Genomic DNA, 26344 nt, shown 5'->3' on the forward strand with positions numbered 1-26344 from the left:
ATGCCGAGGGCTCGCGGTCGCCGTGAGAACTCCGTGGCCATGCGGCGGAGGGCGGACAGGCCCCCGGCAGTGCCCCGGGGCAGGGGGACACTGGGCTTTGCCAGCAGCATCCTCCTGCTGGGCCGTTCCGCCCTGCAGCTCCCGGCGCTCTGGTGGTACCTGTTCCTCTGTGCCGATGCCCAGGAGGTCACCACGTTCACGGTGCAGTACCGGGTGTTCGAGGAGGTGCCACCGGGGACGGTCATCGGGACACTGGCTGAGCACTTCGAGGGGGGCGAGAGCGGCGACACAGCGGAGACCTTCCAGCTGATGGAGACCCCTGGGAGGTTCCCGCTGCGTGTGGGCAGCGGGGACGGGGCGCTCAGCACGGCTGGGCGGGTGGACAGGGAGCAGCTGTGCCGGCACAGTGATCCCTGCTGGGTCTCGTTTGACGTGCTGGCTGCCCAAAACCTGGCGCTGATCCACGTGGAGGTTCAAGTGCTGGATGTCAACGACAACGCGCCACGGTTCCCCACGCCCGAGCTGGAGCTGGAGATTTCGGAGAGCGCGTCCCTGCAGACACGGATCCCGCTGGATCGAGCCCTGGATGCTGATGCTGGCCCCAATGCCCGCTGCTCCTATGCCCTCTCCCCCAGTGAGCACTTTGCTCTGGAGGTCATCTCCAGCTCCGATGGGACGAGGCACGCGGAACTCGTCGTGGTTAAAGAAGTGGACCGAGAGCTGCACTCCTCCTTCGACCTCGAGCTGACGGCCACTGACCACGGGGAGCCACCAAAATCAGGTACTGCTTTAATTAAAGTCATTGTCCTCGACTCCAATGACAACAGCCCCGTCTTTGCAGAGAGCTCCTTGACAGTGGAGGTTCGGGAGGATGCTCTGCCCGGGACCCTCCTTGTGACGGTCACAGCCACCGACCCCGACCAGGGTCCCAACGGGGAGATCGAGTACAGCCTGAGCAAACACGCGCCCCCCGAGGTGCTGAGCACCTTCAGCGTTGATGCCCGCACGGGCAGCATCATCCTGAAGCACCCTCTGGACTATGAGGAAACCCACACCTACGAGCTGGATGTGCAGGCTCGGGACCTGGGTGCCAACCCCATCCCAGCACACTGCAAGGTCCTGGTCAAAGTCCTGGACGTCAACGACAACGCTCCCGACGTCCACGTCACCTGGGCCGCGCGGGTGCCCGTGCTGTCCGAAGCCCTTCCCAAGGACAGCTTTGTGGCTTTGGTGACAGCCAGCGACCCTGACTCAGGAAGCAATGGGCAAGTGCTTTGCTCCCTCAGCCAAGGGGACGAGCACTTCAGGCTGAAGAGGACCAACAGCCACAGCTACGTGCTGATGACCAACGCCGCGCTGGACAGGGAGCTGCGTGCCGAGTACAACCTGACGCTGGTGGTGCAGGACCTGGGGGACCTGTCCCTGGCCGTGCTCAAACACCTCACCATCTGCATCAGCGATGTCAACGACAACGCCCCGGCCTTCGACAGGGCCGCCTATGAGGCTGCTGTTGCTGAGAACAGCGAAGCACCTGCTTTCCTGCTCACCGTCCGTGCCACTGACCCTGACCTGGGCTTCAACGGGAAAATCACCTACAGCATCCCAGACTCCTCTGCTTCAGGTTTGGTCTCAGTCGATCCCACCACTGGGGATGTTTTTGCCCTCCAGGCTTTTGATTACGAGCAGGTGAGGAGCCTGGAGTTCCTGGTGACTGCGGAGGATGGAGGTCACCCCAAGCTGGCATCCAACATCTCCATCAGGCTGGCTGTGCTCGACCGCAACGACAACGCGCCCGTCATCACCGTGCCAGCGCTGGTGGGAGGTGCAGCCACGCTCTCTGTCCTGGTCAGTGTGGAGACAGGGTGCTTCTGGGTGGTCCCTGGGAACAGGAGCACCCAAGGGGCTGCAGCGGTGACCAACGCAACGCTCGCGTCGTGTGCCGGCACTCCCTTCCTCTTCACCATCATGGCCAGGGACGTGGACTCTGGCAGCAACGGGGCTCTCCGGTATGATCTGGTGGGGGGGGATGATGCTGGGCTCTTCATCCTGGACCCTCTCTCAGGGCAGCTCTTCCTCAATGCCAGCAATGCCAGCAGCCTGGCCGGCAGCGAGCGGGAGCTGCTGGTCCGGGTGAGCGACGAGGGGGACACCCCCCTGCACACCCTGGCCCGGCTCCGCTTGGTTTTCCGGCATCACGGGGCGTTCTCCAAAATCTCAGCCCAGGACCCCGGGTGGCTGAGCCTCTCTGTAGTGGTGGTGATCTGTCTGGCTGCTCTCCTGGGCGGGTGCCTCCTCCTCCTGGCTCTGACCCTGTCTCTGCGGAAGAAGGAGAAGAAGGATGGCATGGCCTACAACTGCAGGGAGGCAGAGGATGCCCGCAGGCAGCAGCAGCTCAAGAAGCCACCCAGGCAGATCCAGAAGACTGACATCCACCTCATCCCGCTGCTCCGGGGCCGCCCCCGGGAGGTTGAGCCCCCCCAGCCCTGCCAGGAGGATCCACCTGGCACAGCCCCCCCTGTGCCAGGGGGCTACCCACAGCCTCCCCTCCACCTCACCCCCACTCTCTACAGGACCCTGAGAAATCAGAGGACCCAAAAAGACTCAGAGGAGCAGCAGGAGACCTTCGAGCTGCCCATCGTGCAGCGCCGGCCCTGCCAGCCCCACAGACCCAAACATTTGGGGAAAGAGGCTACGAGCCCCCCGGATGCACCAACGCACAGCAAGAGCCTGGTGAAGCCACCCATGGGACAGCCCCAGCTGCCACCCGAGCAGCCCGTGGGTGCTGGAGGGCCCGGGCAGCCCCAGCCCCACCAGCAGATCCTCCGGAGCCTGGTGCGGCTGTCGCTGGTGGCCCTGGCAGAGCAGAGCCCCACCGGGGAGTTTGCCATGGAGTCACCTCCAGTGCAGGTGAGAGCTGCCCTGTGCATTCCCAGGGCTGGGCACCCCTCCAGTCCTTCCTTTCATGAGTCTCGCCCACCCTGGGCTGGTGGGAATGTGCAACCTGATGGTCGTTGGTTGGTCTCCTTCCCCGGCCCGGGGCAGAGGTGCTGGGTAGGATGAACATCCACCCCACCACGGGCAGGGTCTCCCCACGCTCACCAGAACACCCTGGGAGCTGGGAGGGAGGGTGTCTGTCCCAGGGAGAAGGGGACAATCCCGTGCTCCCTTTCCCAGGGGGGTGTGTGGGCAGGGAAAGGCAGGCAGATGGCGCAGGGGGGCCAGGTGGGCTCCCGGCCGCTTGTTTTTCCCCCTGCCCGGGGCTGCCGAACCATCTGCAGGAGGAGGAAACGCTATAAAAAGGCCGGGGGGTCCGCGGGGACGTCCTGGCAGGAAGCAGCTTGAGTGGCGACCGCCGGGGCTCAACAGGCTTTTCCTGCCTTACAGCAAATCTCCCAGCTGCTCTCCCTGCTGCACCAGGGCCAGTTCCAGCCCAAAACAAACTACAGGGGAAACAAGTACACGGCCAAGAACGGCAGCAGGTAAGGCTGGATCCTGGCCCTTCCCTCTCCCACGTCCCCATCCCTCGTGTCTCTGCTGCCTCTGCTTCAGCCTCACCAGCCCCACCAGCCTCCGAGGGCAGCACTGGGGCAGCAAAGCCTCACGCCCTGAGATTGGACAGGCAGGTCCTCCCTGCAGGGCATGGCTGTGCTCCTGTTGGTATTCCACTGCTCTTGGCCTCCTTCCTGGGGCGCCTTTGGCAGTTCCATCCCATCCTTGCCAGGGGAACACCAGTGGGTTCCAGTGTAATGGACAAGGACACTCAGGAGCACAGAGGGTCCCAACTCCGGAGGCAGCAGTACAAGGACGAGTTTTCCCATGGTTTTGGGCACTTTCTTAGAGCTGCTGTTGACTGTTGACATGAATTTGGGGCACCTCTCCCTGTGCCAGGAGGCAAGAGAGGGAGGCAATGCCAGCGGGTTTGGAAGAACTGAGATATCCCAGCTGTGTGCCAAAGATGTTCTCAGAGCCAAACTTCATGGTGTTCCCATTAAATTATGCTGTTGACATCTCTGGGTGAACACTCCTGAAGATGCCAGATGTCCTCCTATCCACACCTGCCCAAGCCATGGGCAGACACAACTTTCTCCACCTTTCTCATCTGCATCTTCTGAGGATGGAGAGGGAGGGACAATGGTTCCGGGGCTGCTGGGTCAGGGCTGTGATGTTCCTCACCTGGTCCTGCAGGTGGGAAGTTCCTCTGAATTTATAGGGGAAAGTCAGCTCCCTGTTTGCTATGGATATGCCCTGGAAGTGTTCATGACCAGGTTGGACAGGGCTTGGAGCAACCTGGTCTAGTGGAAGGTGTCTCTGCCCATGGCAGAAGGTGGAGCATGATGAACTATAAGGTCGCTTCCAACCCAAACCATTTGTGATTCTATGATCTCCTTGAAGAAGGACAAAACCCCTCTCGGGCAAGAAATGTATAGCAGCCCCTTGTGAAACCCAAACAACCCCCAGATGAATTTTTTAGTGGGGACTGAAATCACTGTGCCTTCGGTACCGAGAGGGTGCCCACACCCCCTCCTTGGGTCATTTTGTGGGGGACTGACACAAACACCTTCAAGGGGCTGTGGTGGGAGCTGAAGTGACTCGGGTGCTGTGTCCCCTGGCAGGGCTGCAGGGCTGGACACTGACTGCCAGAGCACGAAGGACAGCGGGCACGGCGAGAGCGAGGCCGAGGACCGCGACTCCGACAGCGGCTTCGAGCTCTCGGTGCCGCAGCTGGTGGGAGAGGAGCTGGAGACCCTCCTGGAGCCACAGGCAGGTGAGGTGGCCTCGCCACTGGGAGCACGCTGGGGCTGGTGGGGGTTACGGCACTGGGGTCTCCTCAGATAACACACCAACCCCATTCAGGAGGTCAAACTGGCTGGTCTGGGGACATCTCATCTCCTGGAGTGGCTCTGACAGTGGCAGATGCTTGGGACAGCATGGCTGGACCATCCCAGGCTTTCAGTACCAGGCAGTGCACAGCAAAAAGGCACTTGCTGAGCTTCACGTTGGATTTGTTCCTGTGTTTATGGAAGATCTCCTTTCCCGTGGATGTATCCTGCTGTTGTTTAGCTGTTGTGTGAGGTTGAGCTCTGTTGTTGTGTAGGGGTGAAGTCCAGTTTAACCTTGCACCTGGTGATCTGCTTCCCACCCTGACCCGAGCCCGTCCTTTTCATGGTCTCCTAGTCCATGCAGAGTGAGAAAGGTGGAGAGTTGTCCTTGTCAAGACCCATCAGGCTCCTCTTTCCTCTAATCCAGTCTCATCTCCAGTGACCAACCTGCTGCTAATTTTAGTGTCTCTTTACTGAGATGTGGTGACCAGAATTGTGTCCAGTGTTTAGGAGACACTGGGGGTATAAGGAGGTTTTCTGGTTTGTTCTTCATTCCTGTACTGCCCAAGCTCTGTCACCAGACTGTTGGGGTGACTCCCAAACCCCTCCTCTGCGTGATGGGAGAGTCATCAGTACATGACATGTTGTTCCCTGGGACAATTGTCCAACAGTTGGTGACGCAGAAATCCACCAGCCACGTGTTACTCACGGCTCTCAGCATTATTAGGTCCTTCACAACCCTCTGCTTCTGGGTATTTCAGTAGAGTCAACACCAACACCGTCCCCTTCTCCACGTCATTTATCACTGTGATGAGCAGATACTCTGGGACTCTGCTGATGACCTCCCTTGGTGGGGAAGATTAATTGTTCCTACCCTCACTTCTCAGCATTTAACACACATTAGTCCCTGGCTGTTGATTCAGGGACAGCTCAGGTCCCTGAGAGCCTGGCCGGTGCTTTTCCACCAGCTCAGGTGTCCTCTGTCATCACAGAATTGAATCATGGAATGGTTTGGCTTGGGAGAGACCTTAAAGATCATCTCATGCCACCCCCTGCCCTGGGCAGGGACACCTTCCACTAGCCCAGGTTGCTCCAAGCCCCCTCCAACCTGGCCTTGGACACTTCCAGGGATCCAGGGGCAGCCACAGCTTCTCTGGGCAACCTGGGACAGGGCCTCCCCACCCTCACAGGGAAGGATTTCTTCCTAAAATCCAATCTACCCCTGCCCTCTGGCAGTTTGAAGCCCCATGTCCTGTCACTCCATGCCCTTGTCCAAAGTCACCCAGGACTCTTCATCCAGCCCTTCCAAAGACTCCAACAGATTTGCAAAACACAATTCCCTGCCTTGACAGTGTCATGTTGGTTCCCTTTGGAACAGCATCTCCTTGTCCCTGTGCTGAGCCAGGCACAGGAGGATTTCTATGAATCTGCCCGCACCAGATTCACCTTCACACGCTTAAAAACTCCTGTCACAATTTTTCCTTCCCTTCCTCTGATCCCTGTTCATTTGAAGCAGTAGTTAACCAACAGCAGCTAATAAACCAGGCAATTTCATATCTGAGTTCCTCTGGCTCTCTGGGGTGAATACCATCTGGGCCTGACATTTTCTACATGTTCCTTTTATTGATTTGTTCTAAAAATCTCCTCTACTGGCATTTCAATTTGAAAGAGTTGGGCTGACTCATGTCCTGTAGCAGAAATTTCATTGTGGAAGAAGAGGAACTCATTGAGGTTTGCTGCTGGGGTGGTTTTAATTCCAGAGTTGGGCATTTTTGGTGCTCTTCCTTAGAGAGAGAACCTGCTGCTTCTCCCCATTTACCTTCCTGCTCTTTTATTCTGGTAAGGAGTAAATGAAGGAAAGGCTGGGTGAAATGAGAGCTGAAAGGTTTTTGGATTTAAAGGTCCTGCAGCCAAGGGCAGGGAGTGAACAGGAGCCCAGGTGCATCTCATGGTGCACTGACAGGCACCAATCCCAGTAAAGGGATCTCTGTCTGGATCCAGTCCTGCCCACAAGGAGCATCCTAGAAAATCCATGCTGTGGTGGGGCAGATCCATGAAATACCATCTCACATCAGTCTTGGATCTGGTAGGAAAAAACCCTTTTGCCAAAGTACTGGAACTTCACAGAATCATTAAGGCTGGCAAAGCCCTCTCAGACCATCGAGTTCAACCACCACCCCAGCACTGCCAGGTCTGCCACTAACCCGTGTCCCCAGGTGCCACATCCACATTTTTTGAACGCTTCCAGGGATGATGATTCCACCACTTCCCTGGATAGTGCCCCACCACCCTCACAGAGAAGAATTTCTTCCCAATATCCCATCTAACCCTGCTGACTGTCAGTGTGTTCTCCCTTGTTCTATCACTCCATGCCCTTGTCCAAAGTTATCCAGGACTCTTCATCCAGCCCTTCCAAAGACCCTGACAAGTTTGCAGAGCACGATTCCCCATCATGACAACATCAAGTTGGTTCTTTTTGGAAGGAACTGTGTTCCATTTCTCAGTAATGCCAGCAGGGAATGGTGAGGCTGTGCCATTCCCAAGGAGGCTGCCCTGTTCCAGTGGTGAAAAACCCTCACCATGAGCCCAGAGCTTCCCGAGAAGGCGACAGGGCGCAGACGCCGGAGCTGCCGGGCTCCTTCCTCCTCTCCCAAACACAAACAGAGAAGTGGACTTGCATCCTGAGAGGGAGGAAGGAAGCTTTGCTTGTGCTCAGGAGTATCTTAACAGCTGGCTGAGGCTGTCTGGGCCTTTGTGCTGTTCCCAGCAGGAGGAACTGCGGGATTAATCAGTCCCAGGCAGCTCTGGGGTTGTTTATGCTGCGGGATGAACTCAGCCCCCTCTGTTAACGCCGACCCCCACCAGCCAAGCACAGCCTCTCCCAGCAGCAGATGAGAGATAGAACTTTATTGATGATAAAAACAACCCCTGCTCTCAAAGCACCATTAAAACAAGGCAGTAAAGAGTTATTGGTCAAATTAAACAAACCTAATCAAAACGTTTCATGGCCACAGGACCATCAGCCCACGGAGTCGTGGCTCTCCTGGCAGGGAGCAGAAGTGGTTGTGTCTTACTCCAGAGCTGAGGCATCCAAATATTCAGGGAATGCAGTGGCTTCTTGCAGATTGGGAGGAGAAAACTGGGTGTTTTCGAGCAAAACCATGGGGCTGCAGCACTCTTGTTAAGGAACAGTCACTGTGACTGAAAGAATACTGGGACTGCAGAAAGAAATCCTGGAAGTGAAGCAACACAAAAGAATTTTGGGGCTTCATCTGAAACAAAAACCTAATTGATGTACTTGCCCTTGTCTCCTTACCAGGTTTGAGTCCCAGCTCTCACCCCCATTCCATCCAAGGAAAGCAATTTTTTAGAGAAAAAGGACTAGTTGGCTGAGGAAGGAGCCTTGTCTCAGTCACTGAGTGGGGACCCTGTGTCCCAGGCTGGGAGAGGATACTGATTATCCTCTGGAAGCAGCAGGATAACTGCATCAGAATGGGGACCCTCCTTCCAGAGGTCACTGTACAAGTCAGAGCCACACCATTATTAGTGACACCAGCTCTGGCCACCCTGGCACTGCTGTGTTTTGTTACCAGACACCCGTGACTTGTTTTACTGCTCTCAAAGTGTTTCACAAACCAGGTGGTCACTTCCAACCCCCCTGGGGTTCTGGGATATGCTTTGGGAAGGAACAACGTGGGGCTGGAAGGCAGCTCTGTGCTCCTCAGCACGGACTCTTGTTTACCAACTACCTCAAAAAACAAGAATCCCCATTTCCTTTCCTGCCGTCTGACGGGGAGGCTATTCCAGGCTCTCCCTGCTATGGGGTCCTTCCTTTCTTTTCCAGGAGATGTTTATTCATGGACAGTTGTAATCACTTCTTCTTTTGCCAGCACTATTTTAAGCCTAAAGATTTCCTTTGCCGGTGCTTGTCTCCTCAAAATAGTGGCAGGTTGCAGCAGGGCCCTGGGGAGCACTTGCTTCCTCAGGAGCAGTAACCCCCACTCCTGGGGTGTCCATCATGTTGTCCTGGATCACTCCTGGTTTCATCCCCAGAGTTTTCCCTGCACTGGTGTCATTCCAGCTCCTCTCTCCTCCAGATGGATAATCAGATTTGTGTGTAATTCTCCTAATCAGGTCTCACCAGACCCGGTAACAATACCATGGATATGCCTTCATACCTTGACCAGCACACTGGATGATTCCATTTGGGGACAAAATCACATTACTGGTGCACTAAGGAGCCTGCCCCAACCCCCAGCCCAGGCTCCCACTGCTCCTCAGCTGTTTCCAATCGAGGAACAACCACTTTATAGCTCAATTGTTTGTTACTAGTGCTCAACCACCCAGCTGTGCATTTTATAATCCAGAATTTCATTCTGCTATTATTGTTTTCACAATAACCCATTTCTTCTCAGTCTCAATCTGCCTGCTTAGCAGCAAATTCCCCCCCTGGAGTGACCCTGAAGGGAAGTCCACTATCTTTGAGTCCAACACTTCCCCCTTGCAAGCTTTCCATTGTCAGCTCCCCTTTAGCCAGTCCCAAACCCTCCCTCTCTCCAGCTTTGCAAACAATTTAGTGAAGTGCCACTCCAGGCTGCAACAAATGAGAAAGCAAAGTGATTCTAATGGTTATTACAATAACACAAAACAAAAAACCCCACTAGTTTTAAACCAGTTCTATTTTGCTTGGTTTTACCAAGCTACTGGGTTGGATGATTTGGTAGTTTCTCTCTAGACCTGTTTACGATCACTTCTCTCAGTGATTTCAGGAGATCTTCTCATTAATCAATAATTTTATTTATTTGATTTTTTCCCTCTCTTCTCTCCTGTTGTCTCCTCTGCTCCCTGTCTCCCTCAGAGCTGGCCCTCAAGAGACTCACGGCCGCAGACCCAGCGTGGATGGCCCGGCTCTCCTTCCCCCTCACCAGCAGCTACAAGGACAACGTCTTCTCCCCCGACAACCCCCAGTCCTCTCAGGAGGAGGAGGCTGCAAGGCAGGAGAAACCAAGGACCTTTGAGACCTTTGGCAAAGGTGCTGGGGCTGACTCCAGCGCTGCTGGGACGAGGCTGACCAGCACCTTCCTCTCGGAGATGAGCACCCTCTTTGAAATGATTCTGTCCCAGAAGGTCCAAGTCCACAGCGAGACGGGCGCGGGGCTCCTGCGGCAGCTGTCGGCACGTGGGAAGGGCCTGGGGCTGGAGGACAGTGCTGCTGTTCTGTAGGTGCTGCTGGTGCCTGTGAGGAGGAGATGGGAGTCAGACAGAGCTTTGGGTGCACACGTGGGCTCCAGCAGGGTCACTGTATTGCCCGTGTCTAGACAATCACAACAGGCACGTTCCTTCCTGTGCCTCACCCCATCAACTTTCTCCATCACTGATTTCACCTTGTTTAGTTCCTCTCTACCTGCCTGTCCTTGCCTTCCTCCCCTTCCAGCCTCCCATCATGCTCAGGTCACCCCTTTCTCCCAGGACAGGCTATGAGGGGATGGGGGTTGTTGGAATAACAGCACAGCAAGAAATGTCCACACATGATCAGACTGTGCACCATGGACGTTCAAATACCTGTCATGGACTCTGACATGTGCTGCAGAGTTGGGCTCCAGGATTTCAGTTATTTAAATAAAACTCTTTTTTTCTAACATTACCCTCTCTGGAACAAGGTGCAGTGTAGCTGACAAACGTGCAGGAAGCCTGGAATGGCAGCTGGGAAAGGAGAGGATGTGCCTGTTGTCTCCCACTGATCCTTCCAGCTTTTGTGGTTCTACCACTGTGAATTTGCATTTTGTTAAAACACCCCAAAATCAGCACTGGCATCTCTCCTATGGCTGCACCAGGTGCCTACAAATTCCTTCTCCATAACAAATGGATGTGGCACTCGGTGCTCTGGTCTGGTTGACAAGGTGGTGACAAAGGTTGGACTCAATCTTGGAGGTCTTTTCCAACCCTAATGATTCTGTTCTATTCGATTCTCTTTGGAGGCCATTGGATTTTGGAGCATAGTCCTTATCCAGAAGCAGACAACAGATGGCTGGAGTCTGCCAAAGGTAACCTGGGAAAAGGGAAGCGTGAAAACACTGTTTTGAAATATTCAGTCTCCAGTTTCACCCTTATTACGGGTTTTCACTTTGATCTGTCTGTGTGTGAGCTGTAAGACAGTTTTGGGATAATTGCATGGGTGGGAAAACTAAGATATTGGTAACAAAGGAGGAAGCACACAGGTGTTTGTGCTTCCCCAGGGTGGATCTGCACTCACAGAGAATGGGAAGGCAGCTGCAGTGCATCCACAGGCTCCCCAGCAGTGTGCGGATGGCAGGGAAGGGATTTTGGATCCTGCACACAAAGGGGACTCTTCTCTGTACCAGAGTTTGGGCCTTCCAGCTATGGTATAAAACACCAGGAAGGATTTGGGGCATGCTGGAGAAGGGGCTGTATAGGTGGGAGGGGGGTCAAAGATGGGAATGAGGGTGAGCATCACCTCCCTGCCAGCACTGCAGTGTCACTGGTGACACAGGGCACTGCTCTTACCCCTTTGCCTGCGTCCCTTCACATCTTCACAGCAAAAACACTGCACTGACTTCACCACAGACACCCCAGCTCACAACGTGTTCAGGGCCAAAGCAGATTTGCTCATTTGCTGTCACATCAGGGGTCTTTGGGTGATATTTTTGGCTTGCATTTTGCTGTTAAGTTGAAAAAGAACAGGCAACACAATCCTGGACCATGTCAACAGTGTCCAACCTGTGTTCTTTTCCCTGCACCTGGAGGTGACAGTTCCCAGCACCAGACAATCATACAGATCATTTAAAGCAGAGTAAATGAGAAAGTTATCCCTTTCTCTTGCTCTTGGAACCAAATGACAAGAGCAACAGAGTAAGATTTCCCCAGGTGGACTGTTTAATGCCCAAAATATCCACTGTTGTGTTTGGAACCTCCAAAATGCTTGCACAGATGAGCCCATCTCTGGCGTCTATGCACGGATGGGTTCGTCCTGGGTTTGCTAACAGAAATCTCTTGCTGGTTTGTTTTACAAACAAAACAGGTTCCTGCACCAAAACAACGACAGGGAGCCAAATTCCAACTGAGTTGCAGCTGTGCAAACCACGAGGGAAGCATTCTGGGACTGAGGAGATGCAGCCCCGTGGGAGCATCTCGGGAGCACACGCAGAGGACAAACCTCACACCTTCCTCTGCACAGTTGCTTTGATGTGCCTGTTAAAGGACAACCTTTACACCAAAAAACCTTATAATAAGCAGATTAAAAAGGAGACAAATTCCTCTCTCTTGGTTCAATTTCCTGATCCTGCTTTCAACCCCCCAGCCCCTGTCCCGAGCTGCCCAGTGCGTAAGCACGCTGTGGGTTATCACAGCATAGGAAATCCACCCCAGGAACTTCCTGCTAATTGTATCCTGCTTGATAAAGGAAATGGCCTAAGAAAGCTTGGTCTGAGCAGAAAGAGAGACCAGACTAGAAGAACAATCAGATGTGTTGAGGGCTGGCTGTGCCCCTCCCTCGCTGAATGGAGACCACAGCAAGTTCAGGATGGGGCCATTGCCTTTGTTTTCCAGAGCCTCATCCATACAAAGCACCAGAGCACCATGGCCACAGGAAGCTGGGCAGTTTGCACAGATGCCCTTGAACCAGTTTAAACTGGTGTGGACAAATGCCTTTTTCCGGATCCAGCTGCCCCAGTGGAAGGAATTATCCCAGCAGCTGCCTGCTGCTGCCTGCCAGTGGTGCCTTCCCGCTGGGAGCATCCCTTATCCACGGACTGGAAATGAGCTGGCGTGCTCAGCAAACATGTCCAATATAAATTTTGAAGCAAACCTTGCTCACTGTGACTCAGAGGGTGGTACCCATGGGAGCAGCTCACTGCCAGGGCTGAAGGAATGACAACTGGGGACTGAAGGCCACGGTGCAGGATGGCTGAGGGCAGCTGTCACTCTCACTGGTACAGGTCAGATCCCAAAAAACCTGTGTCCTAATAATGAGAATTCACTCTCTTGCTTGCACAGGTTTGGAAGCAGATTAAAATGGCAGCGTAGAGCTGAGCCCAGACTGTGCTGGTAGCAGAGCCACTGGGGGAACTTGCCTTCAAGAGACTGCAAATTGCCTCAGAGAGTGTGGGCCAGACCCATCACAGGGTTAGTTGCCAACATCACCATATGGTGGCTTGTAAACCTCACTGGGGGACTGTGCAGGACATGCAGGGCTACTGGAATGAGAACCCCAAATCACATCACAGTGAATGGTCGCTGGCAGAGAACGGTTTGGGCTGGAGGAGATCTTAAAGCTCATCTCATTCCACCCCCTGCCATGGGCAGGGACACCTTCCACCAGCCCAGGTTGCTCCAAGCCCTGTCCAACCTGACCTTGGACACTTCCAGGGATCCAGGGGCAGCCACAGCTCCTCTGGGCAACCTGTGCCATGAGTCTGTACATTGCTCTATCCAGAAATCTAAGTGCATAAAGCAACATCCTTGTATTGGAAGGTAAGAGGACCAGATGATATGGTGGTGTAGGGATATCACACAGTTTATTCTCAAACCCCTGGGACTTAAAAATGGCTCCTGTTCATGAACAAGAAGCTTTCCCTTTCCAATCCCTGCCAGTCTGCTTCCAGCCCCACACAGACTAAGGGTTGCCAGCCCCACACAGACTAAGGGTTTCCAGCCCTACACAGACTAAGGGTTGCCTTCTCCTGTGCTGGTGTCACTTACTGCCTGCTCTAGGAACAGCAGCCGTGGGGCTCCCAGAACTGCCTTTCCAGTGGCACTGTCCTGTGTCCGAAGGCACGGCTCCATCCTGCACTGCTCAGCAGCATCACATGGAGTCTGTCTGTGCTCCAAGAGTGGGGCAGGGTGTTGTGGAGACCTGCAGACACAGGCTCCAGAGCCCAGAAACTGGGGCTCGAGGAAGAGGCTCGTATTCCTGAAGGGAATGGATGCTTTGCCCGCACATCTGAAAGGACAGAAAAACAAGATATTAATCACAGAATGGGTTGGGTTGGAAGGGTTCTTGGGGATCATCTCATTCCAACCCCACTGCCATGGGCAGGGACACCTTCCACTACACCAGGTTGCTCAGGGCCCCATCCAACCTGTGAAAGGTTGGACTCAATGATCTCAGAGGTCTTTTCCACCCTAAATGATTCTGTGACACATCAGATTATGGGAATGGCTTCTCCACTTCAGCTGGATTGGAAAGAGCTGGTCAGAAGTGGAAATAACTGAAAAGGAAAAGCAGTCCCTTCCTTTCAGTCAAAAGAGCTCCTTAGTGCCACGGCCCTATGTGACCCTTCCTCTGGCAACACAGGCCCCACTATTATGGGGTCAGTCCCCCTGGAGACCCACACCCTCCACCACCCCATGGTACCTTCCAGCTCCTCTTCCCACAGCTTCAGTCTCTCCTGGGCGTGCCTGTTCCCAGCAGCAGCTGCCTCCCTGTAGTGTCTCAGTGCCTCTGCCAGGTTCTGCTGCACCCCAAGGCCCTGCTCGTAGCAAACACCCACGTGGTACCTGCTTTGGGCATCCTGGCACAGGAGAGAGCACAGGGAGAAGTGACAACAGCACAGGAAAGGAGAACAGAGTCTTTAACATCTTCTTTAAAGTTTACTGCTCTATCTTTGGTCACCTTCTTAAGTTTACCCCTCTATCCCTCAGTAATTTAGTATTTCAGTCCCTCCTCTGAGCACACAGCAAAGCAGAATTTCCCCCAGCTATCTCTGGCTCTGCTCCTTCCTATCCCTTTCCAATTAATTTCACCAATTTCCCTTCAACACCCAGGTCTGTGTCAGGGGAACAAAGGAACAGCTGGGTCTGCAGAGCATCCTGATTGTCTCAGGGGTCAGAGCTGAGAGGATCTGGGCAGCCCTGGCTGCACCCACATCCTGATCCCACCCAGACTCCGAGCACGCCCCAGGACTGCCCTGCAACAGTTCACACTGAAGTCTTGTAAAAACTAACAAATGCCACAGAGGTACTTGCTGCCAAGGGTTGGAAGATTCCCCCTGGCAGCCTTTAACACACCAGTGCTGCACCGTCCTGCTCAGCCCCACCTGATGCTACTGCAGAAGAAATCTCGAGCAGCAGAAATGAAATCAAGCAAGTAAACACTGAGAGAGAAAGCACCTGAACCACTCAGACATGGGTAAGTGCTGAGAACGAACTAGAAAGTAAAGGATGTCACTGCAGATGGGTCAGCGAAGCCAAATCCAAACCTGTGCCATGTTTATGTGTTGACTGTGCACTTTATCTTTGAGATCCAACGGGAAGAAAAGGGTCTCAGGTGGCAGGAAATCAAGACATTAAAAAGATGATGACATTAAAAAGACTGCATGGGCTAGTGGTCACACAGACCTTTCCAGCTGCACAGCCTGAAGAGTATGACTGCCAGAAACATGATCTAAACAAGGCTTTGCAAAAAAAAAGAAAAAGAAAGAAAAGGAAAGGATAAGAAATGAAGGGAAAAAAATCAAGTAGCAAGTTTTTTAATAAAGCCACGAGAAAAGAACATATTGCAAGTGTTGCTGTCTGGGACGTAGCTGGTAGAGGCAAGTGAAGAACTCAGTGAGTGGGTGCTTTGCAAAATGTTGCAAGTCTCAGTTTATGACAGCAATAAACTCCTTTAGAGATGAGATAAACTTGTTGAAGGATTGGCACTTCAGCTGTGACAAGAGACAGGGTTCAATCAGAAGTGCTGCACCAACCATCTCTCCCAGGATGAGCACCTCAGACACGAGGCTGCAAGGAGAGGAGATCCCCAAATTAGCACAGCAGAAGTGACTGAGATATCCTTGGAAACGTGGAGGTCAGGCTCAGTTCTCCACAGCACTCTTTAACACGGGTTTGATATTCTATTGCTGCACATATGAAATAAGGGAGGATAAAAAGTGGGAACCAAAAAGTGGGAACCAAAGTAGAAAAGACCTCTCTGCAGAGCAGTGTTTGGAAGGACACTTGTCAGAGTTCCCTGCTCGGCTCCAGCACCCAGGAACAACCAGGGAAATACTGAATCCAGGACTTCCTGTGCCTTTCTTTGGAGTTGTACTAAACGGGGCTGTCCTTGTTTCATCTGTACCCAGCATCCTTTTAACCACCTAAACACCAATTCATACTCCAGGGTAGTGGGAAAGGAACACACCCATGGACCCTTCTCGCAGGAGAACATGTGGGGTTCCACCCCAGGGAGCCCAGGCCCTGAAAGCTGAGGCTCTGGTACAGCCACAGCCAGCATCCATGGGGAACCAGAGAGGGGGAAGGGTGGATGGGGTCTGAGAACTGCCATGGCTGTGACCAAAACATGCCAAACACTGATCTCCTGGGGGGTACCTGACAGATTTTGTGTTGCTAAGGCTTACCAGTAAATGAGAATCATCTGTTTAATAATTCAGTGTGATATTGTGCAGCACACACATCTGACTCCAGGCTGGAAGAAAGGAGCCAGTGATGCAGTTTCTGAGAGATCTTTAGCAGATTTAGAACTAAATACTGTGTACCAGGATGTCTGAGCTGCTGTGGCTGGTCAGGCCTAGTCCCACCAGTGATCTGACAGTGTCTGCACTCTGAAAAGAGGGTGAAAACCCAAGTGGCAAAGTTTGCAAGTGATGTAATGTTGTTCAGAGTGGTCAAACTTACTATACAGAATTAACTAGAGAAGATCTCACAAGACTAAGAGTGGGCAACAGAGTCACAAAAGAAACAGTATTGCCAAATGCAAAGTAGTGCTTATAGAAAGAAATCTGTGATATCACACTGTGATAGTTCCCTGAGACCATCTAATCACTGCTCAGTGTCAGGCAAAAGGGCAAACAGTATTAGGAATTATTAGAAGGGAATACGGAACAAAGCAGAGGATCTCATTATGTGAGATCCATGGCATACCTCCATCCTGAATCCAATTTTACTCCAAGCATCTTAAAATGGTCAAAGGAGAATTAGAAAAATAGAGAGAAGGCTGACAAGGAAAGTAAAATAGCATAACTGCACGGGGAGACAAACTAAACCAGAGCTGTGCAGCCTGCAAAAGAAATGACTCAGAGAGGACACACTAAAGGGCACCACAACCAGAACTATTAGCCAGCAGAACAGGGAATGGCTATTCATTATTTTTCATTGCACAAAAGCTGTGGGAAGTGAAGTTAAAACGAGCAAGTTCTTCAGAAAAAAACTTGCTCTCACAATGCAGCCGAAAACAAGGGGACAGTGTGGCAGTGCTGTAAGGAAACAGAACTGTGGGATGCAGAAACCTGGCTGCAAGATGTGGGATAGCACACTTGTGCTCCTCTGAGTGCTGCTGAGGGTTCAGGAGCAGTATTGTGCCCACACTGTGGCACTGCCCTTCAAAGAAAACAAGCCCGGGTCACTTGGAGAAAGTGGAAGCAAGATAATTGTTGGAGATTTAGACAACGTGACCTGTGAGGAGAAACTGCAACAATGGGGGAAGGGTGAGAGTAGATTCAAGTATTTAAGTATGTTAAAGGTCCCTGAAGAAAAAAATGAATCCAGAAATAGTCCTTTCATCCTCTCTGCAGAAGGCAAGAAACAATGGGCCAATTTTGAAGAACAGATTTGAGACAGACACAATGAAGTTCTAAAAATGATGAAGTAGTGAAACATTTTGACTGAAGAGGGTGCAGATGCTCCATAATGGGAATTGTGTCCCATTCTGCTGGATGGATGCAAGCACTGGTGCTTTAAGAACTCCAACAGGGCTGTCTTTACCTTCATGTTTTGTAGGGTCTGTGCCTGGGGCCTGTTTCCTCTCCAAGATGCACCAAGACTCCCCTCTGTCCTTTCACACTGTGCAGTAAAATCCTGACACTCTCTCCCATTTCCAAGAAGCCCTGGAATCTGCCACCTGTAACCTGAAACAATCTCAAACTGAGGACAATCAGAGTTTACAGAAGGATTACTTACACCACTGTTTGCTGCCAGCAGCAGGTACTTCAGACCCCTCTTTTCTTGGGGCTGCAGCCCCCTCATGTAGAACACTCCAAGATAAGCCTGTGCCTGCAACAAAACCACACAGGGTACAGATCAGCCAGCTTTTTTTCCCTTAATTACTCCAGTTCTGTTGCTGATTTTGCAAGTTGCTCAAATGCTGTGGCAAGACAAGTGTCCCAAGGATCCTGCTTGCTGCAGAGCCTGTTGGGAGAAGGGGGGCTGTCCTAGGAAAAATCAGCCTGACATGGTAAACACACAAAGAAATCCCATTTATCTATCAACTCCACCTCACACGCAGTTCTCATCACCATCCCAACACCTTAAAAGCCAGAATATCCTTTCAAACTGCACTGTGGGAGGCAGAGCCAGGGAATGGCTCTGACTCGTGAGCTGCCCATGAGATCCAGCAGATGCACTTCCTGGAACAGGGTGGCACAGGAGGCACAGGCACTGCCAGCACAACTGGCACTCACAGCAGAAGGTGGCACATGGGCCTAAATGCATCTCCTGGAGAGAGGGAAAGGAGGGCAGGGTACACAGATCCACAGGGATGAGTCATTGCCAAAGTCACAGCTACAAAATGAGGATCTGTTCTCACTTCAAGCATTTCGTGGAAGTTCCTCCAGCAAAGCAACACTTGGAATTGAGAGGAGATGGAACACTGAGCTGTGTTTTCAACTGTAGGTCAGTTCTCTTAAGCCAGGGCTCTGAGTTAAGAGCCACATTAAAACCAGACACTCAGTGTGCTGATACAGCTGGTTCCCAGCTCCCATGTGCAGGCAGGGCTGGCTCCCAGACACTGTCAGGAATATAAATATATAATCAGAGAATCACAGAATGGTTTGGGTTAGATGGGACCTTAAAGATCACCTAGTTCCAGCCCCCCTGCTGTGAGCAGGGATAAGCACGTTGGAAGAATTTTGCTTCTAGTCTGACAAATGATACTTTCTAGGATGTCCTGTGGCTCAAGCCCTTCAGTCAGGGTTCTCTGCTGGCTCTCTCCTGTGACCCCCCAGGCTGCAGACACTGACCTCTGTGATCCCAGCCGTTGCTGCTCGCTCCAGGAACGTCAGGGCCCTCTGGAGCTTGTCCCAGTGCTGGCCAGGGCTGTGCTGCAGGAGGTACCTCCCGTAGCGGTACTGGGCCATGGGGTGGCAGCTGCTGGCAGCGTGGCAGTAATAAAGAGCTGCCTGCAAAGAGAGAAACCCACCTGTGTGAGGCAGGTAATACATGCCCTGGAACATGATGTGACCCCTCTCTGGGCAGGTCAAGCTTAACCCCTGTTTAGATCCATCATAAGCTGCACATGGTTCCCCCCACAGCTCTCCCACCCCTGCCTGCTGAGGAACAGCAGCTTGGTTAAACCAGACAGTGACTGCCCCAGAACCCTGGAACCACTCTGCCTGCTCTACTCAAACCTCTCCAACTTGAAGGGGGTGGCACTGGGCCAACAATTACTCAAAAGAAGCTGCTTTTGCAGCTCTTCCCAGCTCCAGCAGCTGCTGGCTGCAGCCAGCCTGCACTAGGTGGCAGGCTGTAGTTACCGTTCCCAAACTGGAGATTTAGGAAGCCCTTGGATGTGCAATGGTGTCTTAAATACAGTAACATGACAGGTTTCTCCTTGGTGCCCTCCTGGGTGCTGGTGGCACAGCCCGTGCACCTGGAGAAGCCCTCAGAAGCTGTGGGAAAGGGGATCTCGGAGCACATCCCTGAGGGGATCGATGGCACTGAAGCCAGCTCTGCAAACCTGCAATTTATATTATTTCCAGCAGTTTCTACTAAGTCTTCAGAGCCTGGGCACTGGAACAGGTTCCCCAGAGCAGTGGTCATGGCCCCAGGGCTGAGAGAGCTCAAGGAGCATTTGGACAACGCTCTCAGGGACAGGGTGGGATTGTTGGGGTGTCTGTGCAGGGCTAGGGTTTGGACTTGATCCTTGTGGGTTCCTTCCAGCTCAGGATATTCCATGACTGTCACACCCATACAAAGGAAAAAGCTCCTGAGCACCCAACAGAGACCACTCTCCTGGTCTGTGCTGCACACACACAACCCTACAAGCTGTGGATACCTTTTCCAGGTCTTTCTCCGTGCCTCTGCCATGCTCATAGCACAGGCCCACGTTGAACTGGGCTTTGCTGTAGCCTCGATCAGCAGCCAGTTTGAAGCAGGTGAAGCCTGTCCTGCAGTGCCCTGCCCTCATGCTCTCGATCCCTGAGGAGAACACAACGTCACAACAGGGCAAACGCAACGGCCACAACTCAGCCCCCAAGGCAGCAACCTCCCCCTCAGCCACTGAGCCTTCCCTGGCTCATGCCAAGGGCTCTGGGCCACTTCCAGCTGGCTTAAGAACCCTCACTCCACAGTTTCCACAAGAAAAAACAGCAACACTGCATTTTAGGGATTTTTCCAGCCTCGTTCCTAAGAGGGATCACGGGCTAACACGGTGTATGGCTCACAGTGCTCTTCAGGGCTGCAACTAGTGGTGTATATATAGGGACAGGGACTTTCCTTAGATCACTGCATCTCCACTCAGCCTTTCTTAGAGTTGCAATTCTGCAACTGCTTTTTCAGCTTGCCAGAAAGACCATGAGCTCACACGATAAAAAAGGATACAAGGATGTGACATCTTGTGTTGCAAAAAAGACAGAGATGGCTTAATTTCCCACTACAGATGTCAGGACAAGAGTGCAGGCTTCAACCAAGCCTGGATTGAAATATGCTGATATAAATCTGGTGGCAGGATGGGACATGGGGCAGTAAATCTCTCGGAGCACAGTTAAAATTGCTGAAAGGAGGCTTCAGCTTGGGTATACGCCATCTCTGCCTTCACACAAGACCTGCAACGCTTTGGAGGTCCTCCAAAATGGAGGTCCTCCTTAAACCTGTGGTTTAAGGGCAAAACAAACCCAAGTCCACATTACCGAGGATATTCAAGGCAATGGAAATATCAATCCGGAAAATCTGCTGCAATTGGAAAGCGGCTTCCTCTAAATGCCCTCGCTGAGCTGGGTCACCCTGAGGAGTCAAAGAAGAGAGTTGTTAAGGCAGCAAAATCATATCAACTCTACAGGAGATTCTTGCTTGGAAACAGGGCAGTGAGAGCCGTTTGTGTTGTATTACAGTTACCAGGGGGGTGATGTCATCTGGTGTCATGTGTCTACAAAAGACATCTCCCTGTCCTACAGAGCCATCTACCTAGGGAAGCTGTATGGACACTGCTCACCTCCCTTCTGGCCAGGGAGCTTGGTGCAGCCTCATGGACATCATCAGGTCTTTCAGAATTCAGCAAATACCTGATACTACTCATTGCAATCTGCAGCTTCCTCATGAGAGGCAGCTCCATCTCTGCTCTGTGAGCAGTGACAGGACTGAGGGAACGGCTGGAGCTGTGTCAGGGCAGGCTCAGGTTGAATCTCATGAAAAGGTTCTTCCCCCAGAGGGTGGTTGGCACTGCCCAGGCTCTCCAGGGCAGTGGGCACAGCCCCAAGGCTGCCAGAGCTCCAGGAGGGTTTGGACAACGCCCTCAGGGACAGGGTGGGATTGCTGGGGTGTCTGTGCAGGGCCAGGTTTTGGACTCCATGATCCTTGTGTATCCCTTCCAAGTCAGGACATTTATTCTGTGATTCTGTGATAACTTCCCCCTCCAAAATTACCCTTACCCCTTGTTCCCTCTCCCACAGCACAGTCCCCGCCAACACTCGCTCACATATCTATCCGTGCTTTCCCCAATTCCAGCCGAGCCCAGCCCTCCTGAACACTGCAAAGGGATGAAACCCTGCCCGGCAGAGACAATGAACAGCGTGTTTCCCTCCAGCACGGCCCCGGGAGGTGGGAGGAGGCTCAGCCGGGCCCGCAGCTCGCACGCCCCGAGTGCCATCGAGTGGCAGCAGCGCTCACTGCACAGGGAACTGCCCCTCAGCACCACAACCCACTGCTCAGCCAGCACTCGGGGCTCCCCTCCCTGCTCCACGACCTGCTCCAGGCCCTTCCTGCAGCACCACTGGCACCTCCCGGCATGGGCACATCCACACTCACCCCCTCAGCAGATCAAGGAAAAGCCTTTTTGGTGCCTTTTTACTCTGCTAAATGCTAAATTTACCTCCGCTCTGCTCCCAGTGTCCTTGAGCAATTGTTCAGCTGACTGATTAAAATAGGGAATTATCTGCATCTAAGACTGTGAATTGCAAGGAATTAGCAGGTTTAATCACAAGAACAATAATATAATCTATGGCCTTGTGATCTCAAGATGATGCACACTCTTCAAGCCCCTCTACAACAGACAAGAGCCAGCCCTGATTTGCAGTGTTTGGAATGACACCACCTTCTCCAGTCCTGGGTTGTCTGGTAAAAACCAAAATAGGAACAGCACAGGAACACCCAGTGAAAGATTGCATAATGCAAATACACAAGCACAGACTGGTGCTGCTGGATTCGGTTTTTGGTTTTTTTGGGGGGTAGTTTTTTTTTTTGTTTGTTTGTTTGTTTTGGTGGTTTTCTCCATTTTCCTTCTGTGGTTCACCACCAGCAGCCCTTTTACACAGACACTTGAAAGGATGGGGATGTCAGTGTGCAGTTCCTGGAACTTTGCTCTGGCTGAAGCAGAGGGCAGCATATCACATCTCCCTTTCTTTTTCCAGAAAACAGTCATGTCTGTGAGTGTATTGCTCAGGCTGTGCTTGGGGTGGCCCTGGGACTTTTTCCTGCAGGGAGGGTGCAGACAGAGGGTGTGAACAATGAAACAATACCTTTGCACTGTGGAGAAGTGGCCCCACACTGGAGCTTGCAGGGATTTGGAACTCCCCTACATAAAAAAAAACAAACACAGAACAAAAAAAGCAAGGTTAAGCAGTGCTGCATCTTTGCCTCTTCCCATCCCTCTCTATTCCATGGGTCTTTCCTGAAGAACTGATCTCCCATCAGTCAGGGACATTAAAAAAGCCGATCTGACCTTTGGAGCAAAGCAACCACGTGCCACAGGAATCCAGCCCTGTGGCTGCAGCTGGTTACAGAGCTCCTCCAGAAAGGCCCCTGGCTTTGGTTTGAAGACACCAAAAGGTTGAGGATCTCCCCTTTCTTCTAAAAGTGTGTTCCACTAACTTGTAACTGCTGCTTCAAACCTCTGTGCTTCCTTTCAAATTAAAATACAACTGGTTTCTGCTCCCAGGCACTGGCTCTTCTAGGTTTTTTTCTCCTCTTTACTAAAAAGCCAATTCCTCCTTTTGAAAGCCCTGACACGACTAATCAACCCCTTTTGATTCCTGTCTGTGATTCTAAACAGTCTGCGCAGTTCATGTCTTTTAACTGCAGTACTTTTCTGCCAGAGTTGATTAATTTTATGACTTTCTGCCACTATTCCTGAATTTTGAGCATTGTTACTGAAGTACAGACCCTCTCACTAGTGTCACAGGGGGACATTCAAATTCCTAGCTGCCTGGTTTGCACGGATCAGAACTGTGCTCCAATTCCCACTGGAACCCCATTGTGATGCCCAGGGCATCTCAGCTGAGGTTCCTGCCTCCCTACCTCCTTTCCCAGGTAATTTCTTCCCAGGGGATGCAAGGGGATGATCAGACACGTTATCTGGCTGCATCAGATGCAGCCTCTGGTTATCACCCCCCTATCCCCCCAGCTCAGGGCTGTATCAGTTCAGATACACTGGTACAACCACGTGTCCAGCCACTGTCTGCCCAGTTTCAATCAGAATTATCTAACAGAGGCATCTCCAGCACAAGCTAAGCCACCTTGCTGGGCACAGAACTGTGCTGGCAGTGATTACACAGGCATTTACTCCAGCTCCTCTAAGAGGACAGTGACCTCCACACAGAGGATGGGCAAGGCCAAGTATTTTTAACCTGAATCCCCAACCCCCCCTGGATCCCACTGGACATTTAACACCAGGTGCTGGACCCTGGATCACTCTGAGCCAGAGCTGCTCACACGAGCTGTGCCCTCCCCACAGCCTCCTGTCCCCTCTCAAGCTGTGCAGCTGCAGAGCAGGGAGCCAACACAAGCAAAAAAAAATGTCCTTTTAGGGCCTGATTCCTTAATTCCTGGCACTATTTGGCTACTCAAGCACTTTTGCCAGCACAGCAGCAGGAATGAGGGGTGCAACAGGCAGGATTGCTCCTTGCAGTGCCTGGCCCATGTCACAATGTGCAGGAAGCCGTGGCCTCTGTGCCAGCTGCAGCCTCATTATTCTCAGACAAACAATTCCCCTCTGGCTGTATTAAAATGCATTTTATCTGAACAAGCCCCACTCACCCAACAGGCAACATCGCTCTGGCAAACACGATTTCTATGCATCATTCCACCAAAAGTAGCATAATCTGTGAATTTATTAGTTGTGCTTTCCATTTATTTTCAGATCAGGCACCAAATTATCTGATCTTCCTCACTGCAAGGCTCTATCTCTTGTGCAGGTATCTCCCTCGTGATGTAATTTGGGTTTTTGCCAGATATACAACTGCAAATCCCATGAAAAAAAATCTGTCTGTTTAAGAATTCTCCCAGTACTTGTTTAAACAACATTAGTACCTCCATGCTTTTAGGAAACCTTACATTTTGCACAGATATCTACTCCTAAATCAGAGGAAAGCATGCTGTAATTTGGACAAACCATTAAACCATGAAAAATAAACAGCCACTAATTCTGAATTCTGTCAGCCTGCAGAACCACCTTGTTCCCCTCTCCCACTGGAAACCCTTCCTCACTCAAACCCCAGTGATCTCCCCAGAGCAGGGCTACCCCTCCCAGAGAGCATTTGGAAGAAAACACAGGAACCAACTGATCCTGACACCCAGCCCCATCTCCTGAAGGATCCCAGACTGGTTTGGGTTGGAAGGGACTTGAAAGATCATCTCGTTCCACCCCTGGCCACGGGCAGGGAAACCTTCCAATCCCAGGTTGCTCCTAACCCCATCCAACATGTCCTTGGACACTTCCAGGGACGGGGCAGCCACAGCTTCTCTGGGCAACCTGTGCCTGAATTCCCTGGGAACTCACCTCTGAGGCTGGGCAAGCCTCAAATCAAAACTCTTCAAGAACACTCCCAGCAGCAAAGAATCCCTTCAGCAGAATGAGACAACCAGCTGAAATTAAACTTCAACCTGGCATTAGTTAATACAAGTTCACCCAACTGATTCTTATTTCTCAAGTTCTTCCAGCAGAACTTCCCAGCCTTTGAACAAACCCACTGCTATACTGCTCACACGGGACCAAGTGAAATTATTCTTCAGGTCGGAGGTGCAAATGCTGGGAATTCCACAGCTGGAATTTTCTGTGCAATTTGATTTCTACTTCTTCAAACATATGCTATGATTGTAACATGACTACACATCCTGTTTTTAGTTTTCTGGATGCCCAATGCTCACATATTCAGCAGCTAATAAATATTTTTGTCTTTCCCCACTGTTCATCCTGGACTAATGAAATGTTGCTCACATCTAGCTCCAAATGAGGAATCAATAATCTTCTCAGAGACAGTTCTAGATTGCTCATCCCAAAACATCCGAAGGCTTCATGAGAATGAAGTCACAACAAGAGCTGGACAAAATCCAGCATTTCTGCCTCATGGAAAATTTCAGTGTTTCCAATTGGTTTCATTGTGCTTTGAAATGAAAACACACTTTTGCAATGTCTGTAATCTCGGAATTGAAATAACGAATTTTACAGTTCTGCCAGGGGTAAAATACAACTCCCCAGGGCAGCATTCAGCTGCTGTAACACTGAGACTGGCTGTAATCACCTGCTTGCTCACTCTGTGCCTTCAACTTCCAGCAAAAAGGCTTCAAGTGAGGCACGAATTGCATAAAAAAAAAAAAAGGATGTAAACATACAGCTGAGGACTTGCTGATAGCAATAGCCAGAGTGTTATTTAAAGCAACTTTTAAGTTAATTTCCCAAAATTTTCTTTTAAAACACACTGAAGCAATAAATTCTACGGTATTTTGTTACATTAAAACTGGAATGGCTCATCTGCAACACTGGAATGTTGGGATCCATCCCCCAGATCTTTGCTCCTGGAGGCAGTGACAGCAACAGCAGATTGTCTCTGTACATGGAGAGCAGCACCAGCAGGTCTGGAAACGAACTGAAACCCTGAGAGAAAGGGGAAGGACATGGAATTCTCTGCAGAAGATCCTTTGCCATTGCTGGCAACAGCAAACTGGGGCAGGGAAGGTACATTCTGCTCCACTGAGAGTTCTGAGGTCTGTTCTCTCATGGCAAGGCTTTGCCACCAGATTCCTCTGCGTCATCTGCCAGGCGTCTGTCCTTCCCTTCCTTCTGCTCTCCCCAGCTTCCTGCCACACTCTGGCTTTGCCAGCCTCATCCTCTTTCAGTAGCTAAACACCAGGGAAAAAAAAAAATCCTATACCTTGGGTAGGTTTTCCTGTAGAAAACAAAACATATTCTGAGAGAAAGGGATCACTGAGCTTCGCTTTGCACGGAAAGATTCACAGGACTTCTCACATGACAAAACTATGCAATTTTTCAGGCTCTTCAGTGCAAATTACCAAATCTCTTCACCCTGACTTCTCTCAATAAATTCCCACAAAATGGGTGCACAGCATAATGTGCAATGGAA

At 51.7% G+C, this 26344-nt stretch overlaps 2 protein-coding genes across 2 annotated transcripts in view; one reads left to right on the plus strand and one right to left on the minus strand.

Annotated features, from left to right (window-relative positions):
- On the plus strand, window positions 1-11553 carry PCDH12 (protocadherin 12). Its single transcript, XM_027705115.1, has 4 exons — window positions 1-2907; window positions 3385-3479; window positions 4614-4765; window positions 9679-11553. The coding sequence occupies exons 1-4, from the start codon at window positions 1-3 to the stop codon at window positions 10041-10043; spliced, it is 3519 nt and encodes a 1172-aa protein (XP_027560916.1). The 3' UTR covers window positions 10044-11553.
- DELE1 (DAP3 binding cell death enhancer 1) overlaps window positions 9942-26344 on the minus strand; it is a 20396-nt gene continuing 3993 nt past the window's right edge. The window contains exons 5-12 of the mRNA XM_027705098.1: window positions 22505-22560; window positions 20681-20774; window positions 19828-19970; window positions 18794-18952; window positions 17736-17828; window positions 14194-14350; window positions 13539-13779; window positions 9942-10056 (exon numbers count right to left, since the gene is read on the minus strand). Coding sequence (XP_027560899.1) covers window positions 13547-13779; window positions 14194-14350; window positions 17736-17828; window positions 18794-18952; window positions 19828-19970; window positions 20681-20774; window positions 22505-22560 — 935 coding nt within the window. The 3' untranslated portion in view covers window positions 9942-10056; window positions 13539-13546. The remainder of the gene's footprint in view (window positions 10057-13538; window positions 13780-14193; window positions 14351-17735; window positions 17829-18793; window positions 18953-19827; window positions 19971-20680; window positions 20775-22504; window positions 22561-26344) is intronic.

The sequence above is a fragment of the Neopelma chrysocephalum genome, unplaced genomic scaffold (assembly GCF_003984885.1).
Source record: "Neopelma chrysocephalum unplaced genomic scaffold, ASM398488v2 Primary Assembly neopelma1_319, whole genome shotgun sequence".
NCBI classification, from domain to species: Eukaryota; Metazoa; Chordata; class Aves; order Passeriformes; family Pipridae; genus Neopelma; species Neopelma chrysocephalum.

Excerpts from the sequence above, each read along its gene's own strand:
- PCDH12 (XM_027705115.1), top strand. The coding sequence starts at position 1 with ATGCCGAGGGCTCGCGGTCGCCGTGAGAACTCCGTGGCCATGCGGCGG. Across the intron at positions 2,908-3,384 it reads TGGAGTCACCTCCAGTGCAG|CAAATCTCCCAGCTGCTCTC; the intron begins GTGAGAGCTGCC and ends CCTGCCTTACAG. Across the intron at positions 4,766-9,678 it reads CCTCCTGGAGCCACAGGCAG|AGCTGGCCCTCAAGAGACTC; the intron begins GTGAGGTGGCCT and ends TGTCTCCCTCAG.